Source organism: Neomonachus schauinslandi, chromosome 7 (assembly GCF_002201575.2).
Source record: "Neomonachus schauinslandi chromosome 7, ASM220157v2, whole genome shotgun sequence".
Lineage (NCBI taxonomy): Eukaryota > Metazoa > Chordata > Mammalia > Carnivora > Phocidae > Neomonachus > Neomonachus schauinslandi.
The window spans coordinates 20353514-20373925 of record NC_058409.1 but is presented as its reverse complement, the minus strand read 5'-3'; the positions used below and the strand labels follow the sequence as shown (position 1 = coordinate 20373925).

The window sequence follows — 20412 nt, the reverse complement described above, 5'->3', positions numbered from 1 at the left end:
CACAGTCATAAACAGGATTTCTAGTTCTCAAATAGACATGGAGTCATTAGAAAATGCTAGTTGTAATCAGGGAGGACTCTAAGGAATGAGGAATTCCCTAGCCTCTCCCTACTACAAATTATTATGAAATAGCCTACAGCCCTCCACCTCCTTTGGGCAAGGCAAGGGGAGACTTGTATTCCAGTTGTGAACCAAGTAAGCCCTTAACAGGAGATGTGACAATCGAAACAGTAAGCTCTGCTTACTCACTCTCCATCTCTCTCTATCTGCCATGCACATATAAATAAGAATTAAAATAAAATACACTTATCATTTAAGTGGAGCTCACCATTTGAATGTGACTCAAGAGTAAGATGGAGAATTTTGTAGCCATTCTTCAAGTTAACAGACAACTATTAATGCATGCAATTATATTTGTCATAGCCCTACTGAAGTCTGAAAACATGGTTGAAACCGTTTTTAAATAAAAAAAATGATGACCTACAGCAGAGAGCAATTATAAAGAAATTTTTCAACATTCAAGCCAAGTAATGGACCTCCCTCCCTGGCCTTAACTCTAATGTTTAGATAGATGCCAAATATAGCACAGACTCTTCTGAATTTCCTTTACTTCAACTTTCATTATAATTATGTTTATTACAAAAATGCAATGCCAAATTGGCCTCCTTAGCTATTGGCCTTGCAGTTTAAGAGTTTGTATGGTTCCTAAGATGGTGTAAATTATCTGCCACAAATATTGTGAACCATTTTGGGGTGGCTGGGTGAAGTTTCATTTTCTGTACATTTTAGAATGAAGACTTAAAAAGGTTCTGCAGTTGATAAGTAATCATATTTACTTAGGGTGGGTACTAGAATTTCATCTTTGAGTTTCAATTCAGTCAGAAACCATTCTCTGAGGCCCTACTTCTAGGTCGTTATTTGGGATAATGTCTCCTCACTCGGGACTGGCTTCCCTGCACATCAGGGCAATACATCTGTCGAGCCTGGTGAGCTTCTTAGGAAAACACTTCATCAAGGGCTTTGGACTGGGGGTCAGAAGACCTGGGTTCTAGTCCCAGATAGTCAATTTACTGAGCGAAGGCCCACGTTAATCATTTAGCCCCTGAAGCTTCAGTTTCCTGCACCTGAAAATGTAGATAAAAATACCCACCTTGCACACGTCCCAAAATGAGTGGGGATCAAATAAGATCACGTGAAAGTTCTGTGTATACACCACTAAGTATATTTTTACATCCCAACCTTCGGGGAAGTCAGTTACAGCACAGTGTAGAGAACAAGATTGGTTAGCATTCTTTCAGTTCCAAGTACCAAAAATACAACTCCAACTGTTTTAAGATCATCAAAAATATACTGGCTCAATACACAAAAATGAATTGTATTCCTATATATTTGTAATGAACTATCTGAACATAAACTTAAGAAAATAATTCCATTTACAATAGCATCAATAAGAATAAAATACTTAGGGGTGCCTGAGTGGCTCAGTCGGTTAAGCAGCTGCTTTCTACTCAGGTCATGATCCGAGGGTCCTCCTCAGCGGGGAATCTGCTTCTCCCTCTCACTCCGCTCCTCCCCCCGGCTTGTACTCTCTTGATCTGCTCTCTCTCTCTTAAATAAATAAATAAATAAATAAATAAATAAATAAATAAGAGGATTCATGGTTGCTTCACCATTTGCACTGATACCAAGGGTCCCTTCTACCCAGGTCTGTGAGTGCTGATTCTTTTTTTTTTTTTTTTTAAGATTTTATTTATTTATTTGACAGAGAGAGACACAGCGAGAGAGGGAACACAAGCAGGGGGAGTGGGAGAGGGAGAAGTAGGCCTCCCGCTGAGCGGGGAGCCCAATGCGGGGCTCGATTCCAGGACCCCAGGATCATGACCTGAGCCGAAGGCAGATGCTTAACGACTGAGCCACCCAGGCACCCCTGTGAGTGCTGATTCTTAAGGGCTTCACATCTGTGTCTCCCCTTGTCTTCCCAGTGATCTGGCTGGCGATGCCAAGAGCACAGAGAGGTTTGCTGACTTGTCCTTGGTCACATAGGAAACCTCAGCCCCACCTCAGCCTGGCACGCAGCCTCCCTGTCTTGTGGCCTTGCACTGTGGGCTAGTCGTCACTTGCCCTCATCCTGCCCCTTTTCCTTGATGAGAGCTCATAATTTCCTTCTCTTCCTCTCTCATTTTGATGGAGCTGACCCATTCCTGGCTTCGGGGTTGATCACTGGCCTGGTTAGCCAAAGTGATTGGTACAAAAACAAGCTCATGGTCCCACAAGGGCCAGTGGCAGCCAGCCAGCCGCAGGTTTTGCTGGACCTTCTGGGAGACAGGTGTGTTTTTTTGCCTGAATTTGCTAAAGTGATTGTTATGGACTGAATGTCTGCCCCCCCAATTCATATATTGACGCCCTAACTCCTAATATAACCTTAGGAATCACCTAACACCCTCCTCTGAAAATTTTTTAAAAACTAGTCTATAAAGGCAGATGTATGGCAGCTTGATATGGGGATCAAATGGATTTCACATTGGGGCACCTGGCTGGCTCATCTGGTAGAGCAGGTGACTCTTTTTTTTTTAAAGATTTTTTATTTATTTATTTGAGAGAGGGAATGAGAGACAGACAGCAGGAGAGGGAGGAGGGTCAGAGGGAGAAGCAGACTCCCCGCCGAGCAGGAAGCCCGATGCGGGACTGGATCCCAGGACTCCAGGATCATGACCTGAGCCGAAGGCAGTCGCTTAACCAACTGGGCCACCCAGGCGCCCGAGCAGGTGACTCTTGATCTTTGGGGTTGTGAGTCTGAGCCCCACGTTGGGTGTAGAGATTACCTAAAAATAAAACCTTTTAAAAGAATGGATTTCACAGAACTAGATGGGGAAAACAATGCATTTGCTGTCATAATCTCCCTCAGCCTCACTTCATTTTATGTACTATCAATAATGACGATGATGATGATGACAAATGTATTAATTAATTGGTTAGAAAAAAATTAATTGGTTGGAAGAATCTCTTCACATTGTAAAAGTATCTCAAATCATCACAATGTATACTTTAAACATCTTGCGATTTGAGTTGTCAACTATACCTCAATCAAGCTGAAATTCAGAAAATAATCTCATAGAATTGTTCTCAAGATTAAATATGAAAATGCAGCATCCTTGACCAATGCAGAGATCAGAAGTGACATCCTCACGTAACAGATGAGTCATACAGATGTGAGGTTACTGGACTTGACACATGAGGAAATTTCTCTCGAGTGTGACATCTCTAGGGAGAGGGAATTAAGTAGCAAACTCTCCCCTCTTGTAGGAGTGCTCATGAGTGCAAAGTTCTGGAGTCGGTCAGGTTACAGCTGGCTACGTCATTTTTAGACCCTGGGCTTCTGAGAACCTCAATTTCCTCTTCCGTAAAATGGAACAATGCCTACTCAAGCTGGGATATTCTAAGATTAAATAATCATGTAAAATGCCTGGCACGTAGAATATTCAATTCACCTAGGTCTTACCTCTTTCCTTTCCCTCATTTGCATGGCAAGAGTAGCCCATTCTGCCCCAAATTATTTCCCAGGCCGGAGTTTGGTTACTCGAAACTGGACGTCCCTAAATTTCTCTGCTGAGGTCCATGTCAGCCTGAGAAAAGCTGGAAACTTTTTCTAATCTTAGCGAGAGAAAAATGTGCTAAAAAGAGAACAAGAGCTTCTCTCCTGCCAGCTCACGAGGGCCAGTCTTCCAACCTGAAAAGAGAACGAAGTAAATACTCAAGTCACAGAACTTGCTCGCCCCTGGAGCCACACGGGGGAGCCCCTGTCGGGGTAAACGCGGCTGGCGGGGCGACATCGGCGGAGCGCGCAGCCCCCGCCCGCGGGATCTCCCCAGCACCCCGCCCGCCCCGCCCCCCGCCGCACCCATCCCCCACCCTGTCAGTCCTCCTTCCTGGGTTGCTTTTAACAAAACTCCAGTCAGAACAAGGAAGGCAGTCTGTTTTTTAAAAGTAGAAAATAGGGGCGCCTGGGTGGCTCAAGTCATTAAGCGTCTGCCTTTGGTTCAGGTCATGATCCCAGGGTCCTGGGATCGAGCCCCGCATCGGGCTCCCTGCTCAGCTTCTCCCTCTGCCTGCCGCTCCCCCTGCTTGTGCGCTCTCTCTCAGATAAATAAAATAAAATCTTAAAAAAAAAAAAAAGAAAAAAAAATTTTCAAGTCCCGTTTTTTTTTTCAAAACCCTCCCCCCCCCCCCCCATAAATAAAGGGTGAAACCTGAGAAATGTCAGACGACAGAAGGGAATGAATGAAGTCCGGACTAGTTAAGAGTAGCTAGAAGAGAGGGCACAAGAAAGAAAGGGAAGGAGAGAGAGAGGAAATCAATCAAGATTCCTCCTGTGGGTCTGCACCTGAGTGGGGAGTGACCCGGTTAAGCAGGACTCCCCGCTCCTTTGAGGACCCCGAGATTATGTCAAACCTCAGAGTCACCTGTTTTGGAAAAGGACCTCTCAAAAGACTGGAGGTTTAAATAATAAACAGAGATTTGCCTCCATTCGTGGACTTCCGGGCGCAAAGTTTTCTCAAAAGAGCAGACACCTGTGAGACCGCAATGGGACTGTGCAATCATCCTCAAATAACAAAAACCACCGAGGAGGAGCGTTTAAAGGGCATTTACGGTAACAGCCGGGCCGGGACTTGGCCGAGCAGGTGACTAATCCCTTAAGCAAACACCTAGACACTTAGCTAAACGTGGGCTCGCTCTCCTCCCGGACGTGGCCGCCGCACACCAGCGCCCCCCCTTCTTCTTCGCTCCGGCTTCCTGGCTCACGTGGCGTGGGAGGGGCCTTTGAAAGATGACGTCAGGGAGGGCGCCCCCTGCCCAGCTCCCGAGCCCCAGCTCCCCTCCCCAGTTCTTCCCCAGGGATTCTTCCTCTGCCCACCAGCCCCCTCCCCGCCCCGCTGATCCCTCCCCCAGTTCTTCTCCCCACTGCTCCGGTTGATTCCGCCCCGTCCTCCTCCCCACCCCTTACCCCCCAACCCCACTGCTCTCTCCTCAGATCCTCTTCTCCACCCCACTCCTCCTCCGGGTCCCCTCCCCCACTTTCCACCTCCTTGCTGCCTTCCCCTCAGCACCCTTGCCGGTTCTCCTTCTCTTTGCCCCTACTGCCTCCTTCACCTGCTCTAGACCAACTCTCCCCCAAGGCTGCGCAGCAAGGGTCTCAAGGTTATGCTCCCCTCCCCGAGGCTCAGCCTCTCGGAACTACTTGACCTGGCCCATTTGGGCTTCAGTGTTGGGAACGTGAAGGCCCCTCTTGAAGTCTGGGTCCTTGGGCTTGGGCGTGTGCCTTCTTCAGGTGATGTCTTCTGGCTTCCTCGTCTTATGTCACCTGCAGCACACCGCACCTGATTTTTCTCTAAGGTCGAAATAAGGGTCCTTAGCAAGGACATGGCCTAAGATCTGGAAGCCTGTTTGTCTTATGTCAAACGGGGATAATAATAGAAACTAGCTTATTGGAGATTTGGGGTTAAATGAGATGACACATGGAAAAGCTGTTACTGTGAAGTCCTTCATGAGAGGGATCCATACCCCTGTGTTTCTTTGCAGTCAGCTAGATGGAAAAGGTATCGATGTGTAACTTTTAAGTCCCATAATAGCCAATAGTTGTGGCCTTTTTCTCCAGCAAGTGTCTTTCTAGAGCATTTTTAGAAAAATGTGTTTCGCTCTTCTTGGATTTTGGCATTTTTTGCAATGACTTATTTACAACAGGCATCTGAATTCCTCTAAGACAGGGACAGGGTCCTATTCCCTTTTATGTCCCTGGAACGTTACTTGGGATGGAGTAATTCAATAAATATTTGTATAATTAATTATTTGTCTTTAGAGGTCACTCATAATTGGAAATGGCCCAATAGTTTAGGAGCAGAATGGGGAGATGCAAAGGGAGTAGGAGAGGACCCCATTATACCACCGTGACCAGGCATTGCTCCAACAGTCTGTGTGCATCTTACCCCGTCCGGTGAGGGGGCTGATCCATTATTACATTTTATACAAGTGATTGGCATACCTGGTGAAAATCAGGCCCTATTTTTAAACAAGTTGATTCCATTCGTTTGCTCCATAAATATTTACTGACAACCTACTACGTGCCAGGCACTTGCTAAGTATTAGGGAGAAAACCACCAGTAAGTATTCACTGAGTCAATAACCACTTATTAAATGATGCTTTCTTCAAATAATGATATCCTAATGATTAGCATGAAGGAAACTAAATTAACAAACGGAAATAGTTATTTTAAGTTGGGCCTCAAGAATTCAAGCACACATGGAACATTTTCCAGCAGGCAAATCATATTAGTGTGTGGTTGTTAGGACTGGAGAGCCCTGATCCAAGTCATCAATTCAGAAAGCTCCGTTCCTAATAAGGCTCCATGCCTTAATTCCACGTATCCACTTCCCTGTCATCATCAGCCTTCTCCTTCAAATAATTGATTTTTTCATTTCTTCATTCATTTAAAAATCCTGTATTGAAACCTACTGCCCCCAACTAAGATAAGCCACTGGAGATGCCAAAGTATTAAGGAAGTTACTCAATCTAATTGGGAAATCAAATAACAATGGGATAGCCTCAGAGAACAAGTAGGAGGGCTGCAGAAGGAATTTGGCAATGAATAAAGCAGGAAGCCAAGCAGGTTTGAGAAAAGGTGTGCATGTAGGATGAGGTGTTTAAATATGAATTAAACGTAAGATACTGGGGTCTGGAAGTTGTGACAGTTAGCTGTTGAACCAATAAAATAATTTACCAGTAAAATCATTGGGACCAGAACCTTCTGTGGAGACAGTACTTAAATTATGTTCAGTTCATTCCATGGTTACTGTTTACTTAAGTTTTCTACTTCTTGCTGTGTCGATTTTAATAATCCTTCATTAAATGTCAATCCCTATGCATTGACATTTTTTTTAGCAATTAAGTAGAGCATGCTTGTATAATTTCAAAATTTATATACTTCATATATTCTTTTCCTTTTTTACATGTTTTCTCATTTCTTGATGGATTTGTTTCTGTTTCCTAGACGAGACACATTTTTTTAATGTATTTATCACTTCCATTAATTTCCTCAGGTGTCATGGCTGAAGAAACAAATCCAGAGAAGCAATGCTCTTTGTTTTAATTCTCCCCCTCATTAGAAATGACCTAAATCACATGGAATTTTTTTCTCATAATCCTATAACAGTACACTATAAGGTATCGACCTCTAGAGATATTCATTAATATCCAAAAGATACCACTATCTTGCAAATAGCAGTCTATAAAGGGAAAGTCATGTTCATACCTCTAACAGACTTAAGTAATTCAAAATGTCAAAGTAACTCTTCTATTTGTAAAACCATGGCACAAAATTAGCTTCTTGGCAGAAATGCACATCGAGCTCAGGTTGCACAGAGAGCTGACATGTTCTGTTGGATGAACTTGTACTAGAATAACTGATAAACAAGAGCAATCTCTTGAACTTTGAGGCTCAAACTCAACGACCCCAAGATCAAGAGTTGCACGCTCTACCAACTGAGCCAGCCAGGTGCCCCAATGTCTTAAACTTTTAAAAAAGTGACCTGGAAGAAAGTCATCAGTATAGTTCAGTGAAAGGAATATGATTTTCTGTTTACTACAGGAGACCATGTTTTTTCAGAGAAGTTAAGGAGGATAAAAGTACTGGGAGGCCCCTCTGTGAGAGGAAATGGAAAGGTGGAGGAGACTTTCTAGAAGCTAACCCAGGTTCCTGCCCTGATGCAGCTGCTGACTGTGATCACAGTTCCTCTAAGCCTTGCTCCTCAACTCTACCATGAGGAGAATACTCCCCACTCCAGAGGGGTCTGGTGAGAGTTAAATAAGTTAAAATAAGTAAACAGGTAGCATATGGGGAGTGTTCAGATGATGGGAATCCTCTTTTCTCTCCCATCTTTCCTGAATTAGAAGGAGGAAGACAATACTCAACCCATCAAGGCACCGTGACTCCATCCTCGTGCTCAACACAGGACAACCCATCACTCAATCCTATTGATTCTTTTCTCTGAAGCATCTCAGATTTCTGCCTCTCTCCCACCTCGGTCTGGGGACTAATGAGTATCTTCTCACAAAGAAGTTAATCCTGCACCATGCTTCTTAGATTTGTTGGACTTGGTATTCAAGGGTAATAAGGTGAGCTGCTGAGATTTAATGCAACATAATAGAGAAAATTAACCAGATTGTTCTCAGTTGTTTTAGAAAAAGTATGCTCTGTTTTAGTGAGGGAAGACTCTATTACATTTCTGAATGGTGACTGCATTTCTAGATGTTGTGGGAAAAGCAAACATTTCTGTGATCGAGAGCCTACTAGCTGAGCTTTTCTGCATTTTCCTGCCCCTGAAGACTCATCAAGGAAGAGCTGGTTCTTATTCTAGGGCTGGGGAGATCCTGCCCCGTGGTGTGGGTGGGAGTTCCAGAGAGATACCACCCTAAGGAGAAAAGACGAAACAGGTGCCACGGATGGAGTTGCCACGGACGAGGGGGGCCAGGAATGCTCTGCCAAGTGCCCTCTGAGCGCACACTTTGAGTTGGGCACGGCTGTGCGGCTGCTGACCTGGGCTGGAGAGTGGGGAAGGAACAGATAGTAAGTGTTGAGCTGCAGAGCTTTGGGAACCTAGTAAAGGTGGTGGCGGCCTAGGTTTGGCCTGTATAGCTGTCCACCTCGGAATCAACTGCTGGAGCCCAGGCAGCCAAGGCCCTGGAGCATCAGCCAGACGGGGCAGAGCGAACGTCCGAGGCCCTTCCCTCAGGTCCCGGGCCACATAAACCCCAGACTCTAAGGGCAAACCCAAGGCAGAGGGGATGGCCCCTGACGTACACGGGGTTACTCCTGCTGCCAACATACCATCTTTCCACTACAGTTGCGGCCGAACCACTTGAGTGGTTCACCACTGAGCACTCTCCGTGGTGACAGTCCACCTGAAGAGTCAAGTCAAGCCTAGAGAGGCAAACCGCAGAGGAGGAAAGGTCGAGAGACGGAGCCCTGAGGACGCTGCCCTGAGTCTCTGCTTTCAGAGTCCCTGCCCTCAGCTGTCTCCCTGGCCTTCCATTTTCTGTTGGCCGGCTCTGGGTTCTGTTCCTGCCACTGACAACCGTCCGATTAATGTACAAGGAAAAACATGAGGAATTTGGAGGGGAGCTCATTATTTGAGCTCACAGCCGGCCTGAGGGGAGATGGGTTGACGTGTGGCTGTGGAAGAAAGGTGGTGGGTCGTGCGCGAAGGACCCAGGCAGCCGTAGAGAAGGGAAGGTTATCCTGAGAAGCAGCGGATGTGAAGGGGACGAATTTCACTCAGAACAGAGATTCAGCAGGAGGATGGTAGGGTTTAACAAGCTCTCCAGGCGATTCTGAAGCACACCACTGTTCTAGTTAGTGTTTCAGTTCATAATACACCTGTGCTTCGTTCTATCAACTTTCTGAAAAAAGCCCGTGTGTGAAATTTATGACAATAACACTGAACTCACAGGTGCATAGACAGTAAACAAAGGATTATCTTCACTGATGGGAAAGTCACAAAAGTCTGCCTCAAGGATGTAGGGTATACCTTTGAGATTGGTACCATGTGGCTCATAGATGCGGATTATGATCAAAGGATTTTAAAATTCGGGGAAGAAAATTAATTCCATTCTTCACCATCCACTGGTTCCCAGAAGGAAGTATGAGTGCAAGACTTTTAGCCATGAAGAGGCCAATCTTCCACAATCCTTGAATCTTTCTTGGAGCCTAACTTTCCACCCATCCCCCCCCTTTCCCAAATTATCCCTGTCATCTTTTAAATTTAGTGAAGTTTCTTAGGAGCCCGAAGGAGAGCTGTCTAGACTTAAGCAAAAATGCTGAGGGCTTAAAATAAAAATAACCTGTGGCTTATTGGTCATTCAGATAAACTCCTATAGCTTCTTTTTCAAACTCGGACCACCTCCTTCAAAAATGGCTTAATTGGGGGCTAAATGTATGTATAAAAGAGCAAGTAAAATCGTCTTTCACGGAAGTAGTTAATATGCCTTGATGTGTAACCGTACGTAAATCAAAAACACTGTCGGCTTAATTTTAAAACTTTTCCCTGGTTTATCTGTTATTAGAGATATAAGACATAAAATGGGGCAGTGATGCTGGGAGCCCCGCGGGCGCGGCGCCGTTACTCGCGGGCACACGGGAGCAGCGGAGGCGCCCCGCCCGCGCAGCCCCCGCGCTGGTGCAGCCGCCCTCGCTCCCTCTGCTCCTCTTCCCTTCGCTCGCACCAGGGCTGATCAGCTGACCTAAGAACAGATTGCAGAGTTCAAGGAGGCTTTCTCCCCATTTGACAAAGATGGCGATGGCACCATCACAACAAAGGAACTTGGAACAGTCATGAGGTCACTGAGTCAGAACCCAACAGAACCTGAATTGCAGGATCTGATCAACGAGGTGGATGCCGACGGTAATGGCACCATTGACTTCCCAGAATTTTTGACTATGATGGCTAGAAAAATGAAAGATATAGACAGTGAAGAAGAAATTCGCAAGGCATCCAGAGTCTTCGACAAGGATGGCAACAGTCACATCAGCGCGGCGGAGCTACGTCATGTCACGGGAGAAAAACTAACAGATAAAGAAGTAGATGAAATGATCAGAGAAGCAGATATTGATGGAGATGGGCAAGTCAACTATGAAGAATTTGTACAGAAGATGACTGCCAAATGAAGGCCTACTTTCAACTCCTTTCCCCCCTTCTAGAAGAATCAGATTGAATCTTTTACTTAGCCTCTTGCAAAAAAAAAAAAAAAAGTTCATTTACTCATTCTGTTTCTATATAGCAAAACTGAATGTCAAAAGTACCTTCTGTCCACACAAAATCTGCAAGTATTGGTTGGTGTTCCTGTCCCCTAAAGATCAAGCTACACATCAGTTCTACGATATAAATACTTGTACTACCTTAATGATAAGGAAGCACCTAGTGGACTCCTTGCAGTTCCATTTGCTCATGATTAATACACTGTTTGGGCTGGCCAGTTTTTCATGCAAGCAGCTTGACAACTGGGCACAGTCAGGCATTTGTATTAAAAGCGAAAAATGTAAAAAACAAATTTAAAACTTCTTCAAATGTGTTCTAATTCAACTTGTTAGTATAAATTGTCATAGCTGGTTTACTGAGAACAAAACATTTAAAATTGGTTTACCTCAGGATGCTGTGCAGAAAAATGGGTGAGGATAAACTGTCTAGACGTAGCCCCACTTAGCAGGACGGCCCTCTCGTACTTCCGGGCGCCCCCACCCATGGTGACCATGACACTCATCCCGGTGGCATGCCGTGTGTGTTGGTTTAGCGCTGTCCACGTTGTCCTAAAGCGAAATGGGTGTCAGGCTATCACCATTCACACAATTTTTTTTTTTTTTTTAAAAAGAAACCTTTACCAAGGGAGCATCTTGGGACTCTCTCGTTTTTAAAACCTCCTGAACCATGACTTGAAGCCAGCGGAGTAGGCTGTGGATGTGGACTTCAGCACACCCATCAACACTGCTGATCAAGAAATTACAATTTACGTCCATTCCAAGTTGTAAATGCTAGTCTTTTTTTTTTATTCCAATAAAAAAAGACCACTAACTTAAAAAAAAAAGACATAAAATGGCCCTGTAAACTGCTTCCCATCAGACTGGCTAAGCGAACGCTTCCAGGACAGAATCTCCATGTTTCTCCCCCCAGCCCCAAAGCTTCAGCAGTCATCTAGTGAGATTCTGACCAGTACTGAGTCACGGGCCTCTATGTTTGCGTTCAGTGTCCACGGATCACTGATCCTATGCTGTGGATAAAAAAAGTACAGTTTATTTTCCTTTGCAGCTATGGTCGGAACATCTTGGTAATTTGCATTCGTATCTGAGAAGAGTAGAACAAAGGATATGTGTGACATGACGCTAGTTTTGGGGGATGAGTTCCTGATCTAGGCTTAGAGCCTGCCTGAGTAAGGCTGCACAGCAGGGCGGGACCGATTCAGAGGCCTTCACTTTTCCCTAAAACAGTACTTGCTCACTCTTGTCTAACACAAAATTCAAGGCTAGAGTCAAGAGGAGAAAATGGGCTTAAGTTCTTAATGTTCCCATTCAGTAGCCTACCTGAAATGCCTATCATGTGTGAAAGAGGTCTCTGAGCACTGCCTCCAGATTCCATAAAGAGCAACAGGACTTAGATCTTTAGGTATTTTAGTCGTCTACAAAAACAAGTATGTCAAGTTGGTTAACAATGGATAACAGCTGGATAACATTCTGTGTACACAATCTACTACCTAAACTAGCTAAACTAAACAGTACTTTCTGATGAGTGTTTCCCAGGATTTGTGCCATCTTTACTCAAACAGTCAAGCATTAAATTACCACCTATTTGCTCTGAACCTACAAACATCCTGTTGATACGTAAAGACAGAATTGTATCAGAGGCATTTATCTGTTCTTCCTGGTGAAGGAACCAAAAATACCTGCTGGCTGGAAGGTGAACTCCATCCCTGTTTTGAAAACCACTGGATGCTCTGCTATTAGGAAATGCCACATTCATAGCTGCCTTTGAATTCTCTTTTAACTCCCCAAAGAAGTCACTAGCCTGAAGAGTAGGATTATTGGAAAAGAAGCAAGAAGCAAAAAGCATGCAATGGACACTTACATTTCGTTTCAGATCTATTAAGCCAGCCTGTAGCCAATCTATTTCTAAATGGAATTCGCATTACCTGAGCACACACTCACTAGCAATATTGGATGACTAGTTTGGAAATGGCCAGTCTATCCCAGCCCTCTCAGTTATGGATCAGGCAGCAGTGAGTGCGTAATAGAGATATCCCTGGAGATGAAAGATCTGGGCTCTGGGCCAACATTCTTCACTGATTTACCACATGACCTCAGAAAATTCCCTACATTGCTCCAAGTTGCTTTCCCAAGAGTAAGAGAGAGAAAAGTAACTGTCCTGGATATATAACTGTCCTCACTTACTATAATGTTCAAATGAGAAAGTGAAAATGTTTTATAAAACTGTAAGTCAGCTTAGCCAAAAATCTTCTGAAGAAAAGACAGGGACTATGGATCCATTTTAGTCTAGTATCCTCATTCCTAAATGCATGATTTGGCCCAAAAATAATGTAAAAAGAATTAGAAAAGTAAAATCACTTTTTAAAAAAAAATCAAAATGAGCTGTATCTTCTATGGTTCAATCCACTGTCAAATATCAATAGTGACTATTTCAAAGGTTTAGGGATAGTGCACAATTTCAAACAACTTTCTAAGGTAGGAATATTAAAGGTAAAAGCCACTAAAAAACTCCGACATTGTGAAATAACAGTTATATAACCGAGGGTACATCACAAAGTTGCCACAGATTTATAAAACAGATAAAATAGTAGACATTAAATAGTTTTAATGAATCCACTTCCTTTATTGCAGTAACCTCTGTACAAAGCAGCAACTGCAATACTCAACGTTAAAACATTAGAAAAGCATTTGTGTGACAGTTATAGTACAGTATTATCAAAATATTACATTTTCAAACTTAGTAGATAAACATCCACCAGAGCTCAAATCTTTAAATTATTTCCATAGTCTTTAAAAATATGTAATGTCAGAAAGCATATAAAAAGAATGTAAAAGGAAACCTAAAATACAAACGAAATAATGTAACAAATAAATATCTGATTTAATTAACCAATAATCATCAGCTTAACACCACCATTCTCTCTAAACCCAATGAGTATTTACCTATAGGAATAATGAACTGTCAAATGCCATTACATATTTATTTCCAAGTTATCACCAATGATTAGAACTCAAAAAAAAAATTTGGCATTAAAATAATCAAATTCAGCATAAACAAAATAAACTAGAATAGCTTCAACACTAGCTAGCATCTCTAAGAATTGTTGAAATTTATTAGAGTACTACAACCACCTTGAAAATTTTGACCTGGTGTCTAGTGTTAAGTGAAAGTAATGCATTTTTTTTAAGTGAAAAGCTTCTTACATTATTTCACAGACAATATTACCCTCCCCCCATTATGCATATTTAGATATATTTTATGTACTTTATACACATATGTATGATGCATGACATTTGGTTCCTGCAGTACAGATCACAATGATGGTTTCCTGAATGGGAAAAATTAAAAAAAAAAAATAATAAGTGTACCTGTGCACATTTCAAGATAGCAGCACTCAGTTCATGCCCTATTATCCATTTAAAAAGTTCAAACACGGTATTGTTTACTGAATAATATGACATTTCTACTGTCTTTCCCCCAAAACACTACTAAACCTGCAATAAATGGAACAATGTTGTGAGTTACACTGTAGGAAAAAAAAAAAACCTGGAAAAACAATTACTTCATTTTAATGGTCTGAATTCAAAAATATCATCAGATCTCCACTTTTCTATTCATTTTGTTTATGCTCACACAGCAAAAATACTGCACTATTGGCAACATAGTGACGTTAATGATATCTATCAAGATTCATGAAATCTGCATATATTCTTCACCACCAAAATGTATACCAATGAACTCACTGAACAGTACTGCAGAGGATGCGTTCTCCATTTCTCAGAACAGTAACTGTGTGAAGTTACATGCCCTTCAGATGATCACCTTTGTTCTCCGTGAAACCTGTCTCTCTCAATCTAATTTTGAACTTATGTTTACTGAAATCAAAAAATGTTAATCGAATGAATCTTGATCACTTTAAAATGCAAAAAACCAGCAACATAAATGTCATTATATATACACACATGCATCTGTGTATGCATACACACATACATACACACATACAGATATGTAGACATATATCCCTTGAAATGTTTTTAGGAAATCCTTCCTTGAATAAAAAATGAAAAACTTCACATTAATAATTGTATATAAAGCTTTTAGCAACAGTACGTACGCACTGTCAAAATTTTACTAGTAGACTATGATGTCAAAACAGACATTCCAAAAGCACAAACTGGCAGTTTTTCTTAACAAAAAAGTTTTAAAGTATTAAGAATGGATTAAATTTAAATGTTCAGAATAATCTGTTCAAACCTGAGTATATTAATTAAGACTAAGTGTACTTGACAATTGAATGAATTAAGCCTAAAAACATTTCACTAAGAAACCAGTGGTCCATTTAACCATTTGATGAAACGCTAAATATTTTAATGATTTATAAAGGACGTGTACAGTGGAATTCCACATATTGTTTATTGAAATATTCCACTTAATGACATTGCTTTGTCTAATTTTCCTTGAGAAAAATCTTTTAGCATTTCTTAAAAGTCCCTCAAGATTTGAGGAAAACTATAAATTAGGACAGATCGCTCTTCTAATAGATACAAATGATTTTGAGGACTTAGGTCTAAAGAATGACAACAGGGGATTTTTCAGCCTGGTATACAGAAGTACTGAATAAGTCTTCAACCTTCCCTAAGATTTCAAATAAAAGTACAAATAACAGCCAATTAGAGATTTTAAAAAAAGAAAGGTTTATTGGGTCTTTTGTCCCTACATCTACATTTTATATGTACCCATACAAACCTAACCTTGGGGTCACTTTTTGGCTACCATTTTGTTTGTTTGGTTTGTTGGCTTTTTTTTTTTTTTTTTTGCATTTTTCATTAACTTGCCCTAATTCTCACCTTTAGTATCTAACAGATACCTTTATAAAAGTAATAGAAAACATACAGTACTCAACACTAACTGGTCAATGGAAGAAGAAAAGCAGTGTCCATTTCATTTTAAGGTGGGAGAGACCAGAAACAAAAATGACAGCTGAAGGCAAAATTTGACATTCTATAAATTTATAAAAGAGGATATATGGATGAAATTTGGTTAATTTCAGAAGGCACCTCAAGGCTAAAGGCTTTTTGTACTCCTTTCATCAATCACAAAATAACACACTTTTATTGCTATTCAAGTAGCAAAGGAAAACTTTACTCTCGTGAGCTTCAGTCCAACAACAAGGAATCATCATCATTCATTAAGATTGAAATACAGAACTGACTAAAACTGAAGTCTCCATACACATATCAGTGGAGCAACTTCCCTGTGTGCTTTCAAATTAATGAAAAGGTGAAAGAAAAGTCACAGTTCGCCATTGTGATGTTAATGTGTCTTTGAAGATTTCAGTGACTTTACTAGGCACTCAAGTACCACCTGGAGGGCTGTCCACTGTACTGAGGCATTTAGGAATAGAAGGTAAGGACACTCTGATGATTTCCACGGACTAGGAGAACTGGTGGTAGGTCCTTCGAGAGAGCTTCTAACCAGGCCATATAGAGAGCACTAGACACAGCACCTTTCCGGGCAACTGGAAGGCTCCTGGTATCAAAAAGAGAAAGGAAATTAGGCAATGCATTTAAGTTGAGAAAAATAAAACACAATAAAAATTACATATTGAGTCACTAATAATAGTAACTAAAAAGTACCATGGTTACACATTATTTTGGAGTGCAGGCAAACTGTGAACATATGTAGCAATGACAATACTCATATCACTATTCCCCCTTTCTCATGTTTGAACAAAAGATTTTTAAAAGTTCATCTAATAAGAACAGAAATGAATATTTCTATTATCTGCAACACATTTGGTCTCTAACATTAAACCTCCCATCCCCCCTTCTTCAGTAAGGACAGACTTCTTCTAGGAGAAAGGGATGTTTCTACCTAAATTAAGAAAGCAGAAACCACACATGGATAAATGAGATTCAAACATAATTAATTCTATGTATTAATTTTAAACTTCCATCTCCTACCTTCTCCTTTCATTTTTATCTGTACGTAGTGGTAGTATAACCAGCTGCTCTATAGTGTTTCTCTCTAGATTTCTATGTTTTAACATCTTCCATTACAGATATCTGATCATCAGCAGCAAAACTTGAAATTTCCTGCTGTATTGTTTTTTGTTAATCAAAATAACAATCCTTTGGTATTGCTTTATTTCATCATTTGTCATATTTTTGGAGGCCTGAGCTTTTTTTTTTTTTTTTTTTTTTAACCTACTTAAGGACTGCGGCTCCATGACGGAGAAAATTTGGGCTCAAGTAATATGTAGCTAATCTGACTTTAGTGAAAGAAAAGCCAGATAGCGTCTATATCCAGTGGAGGACAGAGTGTCTGTCTGTCAAGTTCGTGTGTGGAAACACGGGGGTGCAGATTCTGACGGGAACCATTTTTTAAATTTAATCCCCAAGTTAACTTGATGGTATCATTTCTATGAGGATGTTGCCCAGGGTCCAAATTTTCTTTTTTTAAGGTTTTATTTTTTATTATTTGAAGTACAATCTACCCCCCAATGTGGAGTTCGAACTCATGACCCCAACATCAAGAGTCAAACGCTTTGACTGACTGAGCCAGCCAGGTGTCCCACACCTCACACCCCAGAGTCCAAATTTTAACTTGAGGCCCTCATACCCCACATAGGCTTAAGAGCTATGCTGTCGTGTCCTTTAAGCCAAGGAATTTTTTAAAAGGTGGGAAAAAAGATAAAGGAAAAATTCCAAAATAAACTATTATGATAAAGAATTACTTAGATTCATGTAAGCTTAAGATTTTTGCTTTTCTCTCCTCCTACCTTAAATGATTTCTCCATATGCTTAAAGCAAAGTATATTAACAGAAGTTTGTTTTTTCTTCCTTATAACTAACTGTTAAGTCATTACTGGGGTTTATATAGGTTTGTACTTGATATAGAAATCGATCCTAATTGCATCATCATAAAATGAATGCTCAAGAAAATCTTAGTATAGATAGTACTTACATGACAATGATATTAGCTGTACCTGAATGTTCCTTTAATAATTCATTTAACCTGATCTGCCGGTAAGTCTGAAATAAAACAGGACAAAGTCATTCCTGGACCATTTGAAAAGCGGAATTTAGTGTAGTTCATAGAACTATAAGTAAACAAAAAGAAACCAGAAGAATTTTGCTGTAATAAAAATATCTGTCCCCTAATTTAGAAAAGAATTAATGATTTATACACACTGTTCACATACAGACCCAACTTAGAGGAGACTGAATTCACACAACTGGTTCCTCCTGTAACAAATGACAGTTCTTGATACTTATGTCTTCCTTATTTTTTTTAAAACATCAATGGAATATTAAGGAAAAGCAGAAGAGACAGAATACCTTGGTCTTATAGAGTTCAAGCTCATTGTCTGTTATTCGCCATGGTTCATCTTCTTTCATTTTATCTGCAATATCTTGCTCTTTGTCATCTTCATGAAGTCTGTATGGCTCAATCATTTCATCAAAAGCTACAATACTTTAAGAAAACAAAAACAAAAACCCAGAAAGAATACTGACAGTTAACCTCAATTTCAACTCCTTAACATTAAGATCTCAAATGCTAAATTAGAACTTGAGAAGTTAAGTGTTTTCCATCTATTATGCTCATCTCCATACCCTAATTTATAACCATCACTCCGGCAACTTATCCAGAAAACAGCAATCGCTAGTTTCTCAAACTGATAAGAAATTTAGAACTGTATTCACAATAATAAAATTGCAATTTCAAGTGCTCACACTCACCTCTCTGTATTTACCCCCTGCTCCTATGCCCACCCCCCTCAACCTACATAAATTTTCATCACAGTAGCTAACATGATCCTTTTGAGCAATATGTCAAATTGTATTGCTCCTTTACTCAAAATACTCAAGAGTGTTCCTAGTTCAAGTACCCATGAAGAAAAAGAGGAATAGTAGTAGAAAAGGTACTAGAATATTCTGAAGAGAGGAGTGGGCAGATATTGAACATTTAAGAAGATGCAGAATTAATCTCTAGATCCAAAGATACTTAATAAGATGTAAGACAGTAAAAGAACATCAAAAACATTCTAATCCTCTATGAATGTGAAAAACATTTTTCAGTATCAAGTCTCATACAAAGTTCCTGGTATATATTATTTTATAAAAGGAAACAAATCCTTCCCTGGCCATAACCTTACAAAGCATACCTTATTATTTTCTATTTAAATCTTTATACCAGCTTCATCATTTATTCACCATTTATTTGAGAATAATTAAAATTATGCCTGGTGGTATAAATATGCACATAATTATAATATCCTCTATATACCATTTTCAGGTGGACTATTCCATGAGTATACTTTTCTTTGACTCTTGAGAATTCTGAACGCAACTATTATAGGCAAATTCTTAGATTCTCCTATTTTAGTAATAAAGCAAAATAGTAAGAAGTAATACATCAGATGGGGTAGGGATTGAGTAGTGGTAATGAAGATAGGCATGAAAAATCGAAATTTAAAGAACCATGTGGAATTTCTGTGTCATTAGGATTTTCAGAAATTACTTATACAACAGTAGTTGAATTCTCTGAAAACCTGAAAGCCCTTTAGACTTACTTTGGTATCTGCTGTAAGCATGCCAACCGTCAGTGCCAGATTAAAAAGAGTTGACTTCACATATAACTGATAGCAGGCAAAACCCCAGGTAATTAGTTTAGAATGATCTGTTACTAGAATATCTGAGTAGGTCACCCATAAAAGGATCAGAAATCTGTGAAGAGTAATTTATCCAACAACTTACTTTTCTTTCTTTGGTTTAGTATTAATATCTCCTAAGACCATGATATCGGAGAAGTCTATCCGGAACTTGCTAAGCAAAGTAGCCATCCTAAAACAAAAGGAATAGCATTGAGATACACGAAAGCTGTATGTAAGTATTTTTATTCTGTTTCGGGCTGAATCAGTATATCTGAAAAAGCATGATTTATAGGAAAACTGTCTCAGGTGCTAAACAAAGTTCATCTGAATTACTTCACATTGTATGTTCAACTAAGTAGACATCTAAATTCCCTGAGTAGAGACTCCTGTTACATTCTTTTACTTTCTCTGAATCTCATCTTAGTATCCAATAATGAACGGGTAGAGCAAGACATTAATAATGAAATCTGAATGGCAACTAGTTTTTAAATTTAATTTTTGTCACGGGGAGTGAGAGAAACAGACCTCCAGTTCCAGAACGAACAAGCCTCGAGGCTGGAAGGTACAGCACGGGGCAGAGAGTCAATGGTATTTACTCGTGCTGCATGGTGACAGATGGCAGCTCCATCTGCAGCGAGCAGCATGACACACGGAGATACCGAATCTCCATGCTGTACGTCCGCAACTAACAGAACACTGTGTGTCAGCTCTACTTCAGTAAAGACTATTTTAGACAAATTATATTGGTAAGTATAAGGATTTCAGCAAAAACTAGTAAACACTTGGAGGTTTAATTATTTTTGGATTATTCTTCCACCCATGAAGAATGCGTATCTCAAGGTCTAAATAGGACTTTTTGGGGCCAAACTAAAGCTATAACTGATGGCAAATGAAGTTCACAGAATTTTTGAGGTGGGGGGGTGCTGGGCTCCAGTAAGCCTCTGAGTTTTCAG

General features: G+C 40.7%; 1 protein-coding gene and 1 pseudogene across 2 annotated transcripts in view; one reads left to right on the top strand and one right to left on the bottom strand.

The window, feature by feature from the left end:
* The first annotated feature begins 4581 nt into the window (after positions 1-4581).
* On the top strand, positions 4582-10715 carry LOC110591194 (annotated as a pseudogene).
* A 4905-nt stretch (positions 10716-15620) lies between these two features.
* Positions 15621-20412, bottom strand: part of SLC12A2 (solute carrier family 12 member 2) — a 100980-nt gene continuing 96188 nt past the window's right edge. For both annotated transcript variants that reach the window (XM_021702155.2, XM_044917091.1), the window contains 4 exons: positions 19563-19649; positions 18144-18279; positions 17770-17837; positions 15621-16332 (listed from right to left, as the gene is read on the bottom strand). In XM_021702155.2, the coding sequence (XP_021557830.1) occupies positions 16197-16332; positions 17770-17837; positions 18144-18279; positions 19563-19649 (427 nt within the window). In that variant the 3' untranslated portion in view covers positions 15621-16196. The remainder of the gene's footprint in view (positions 16333-17769; positions 17838-18143; positions 18280-19562; positions 19650-20412) is intronic.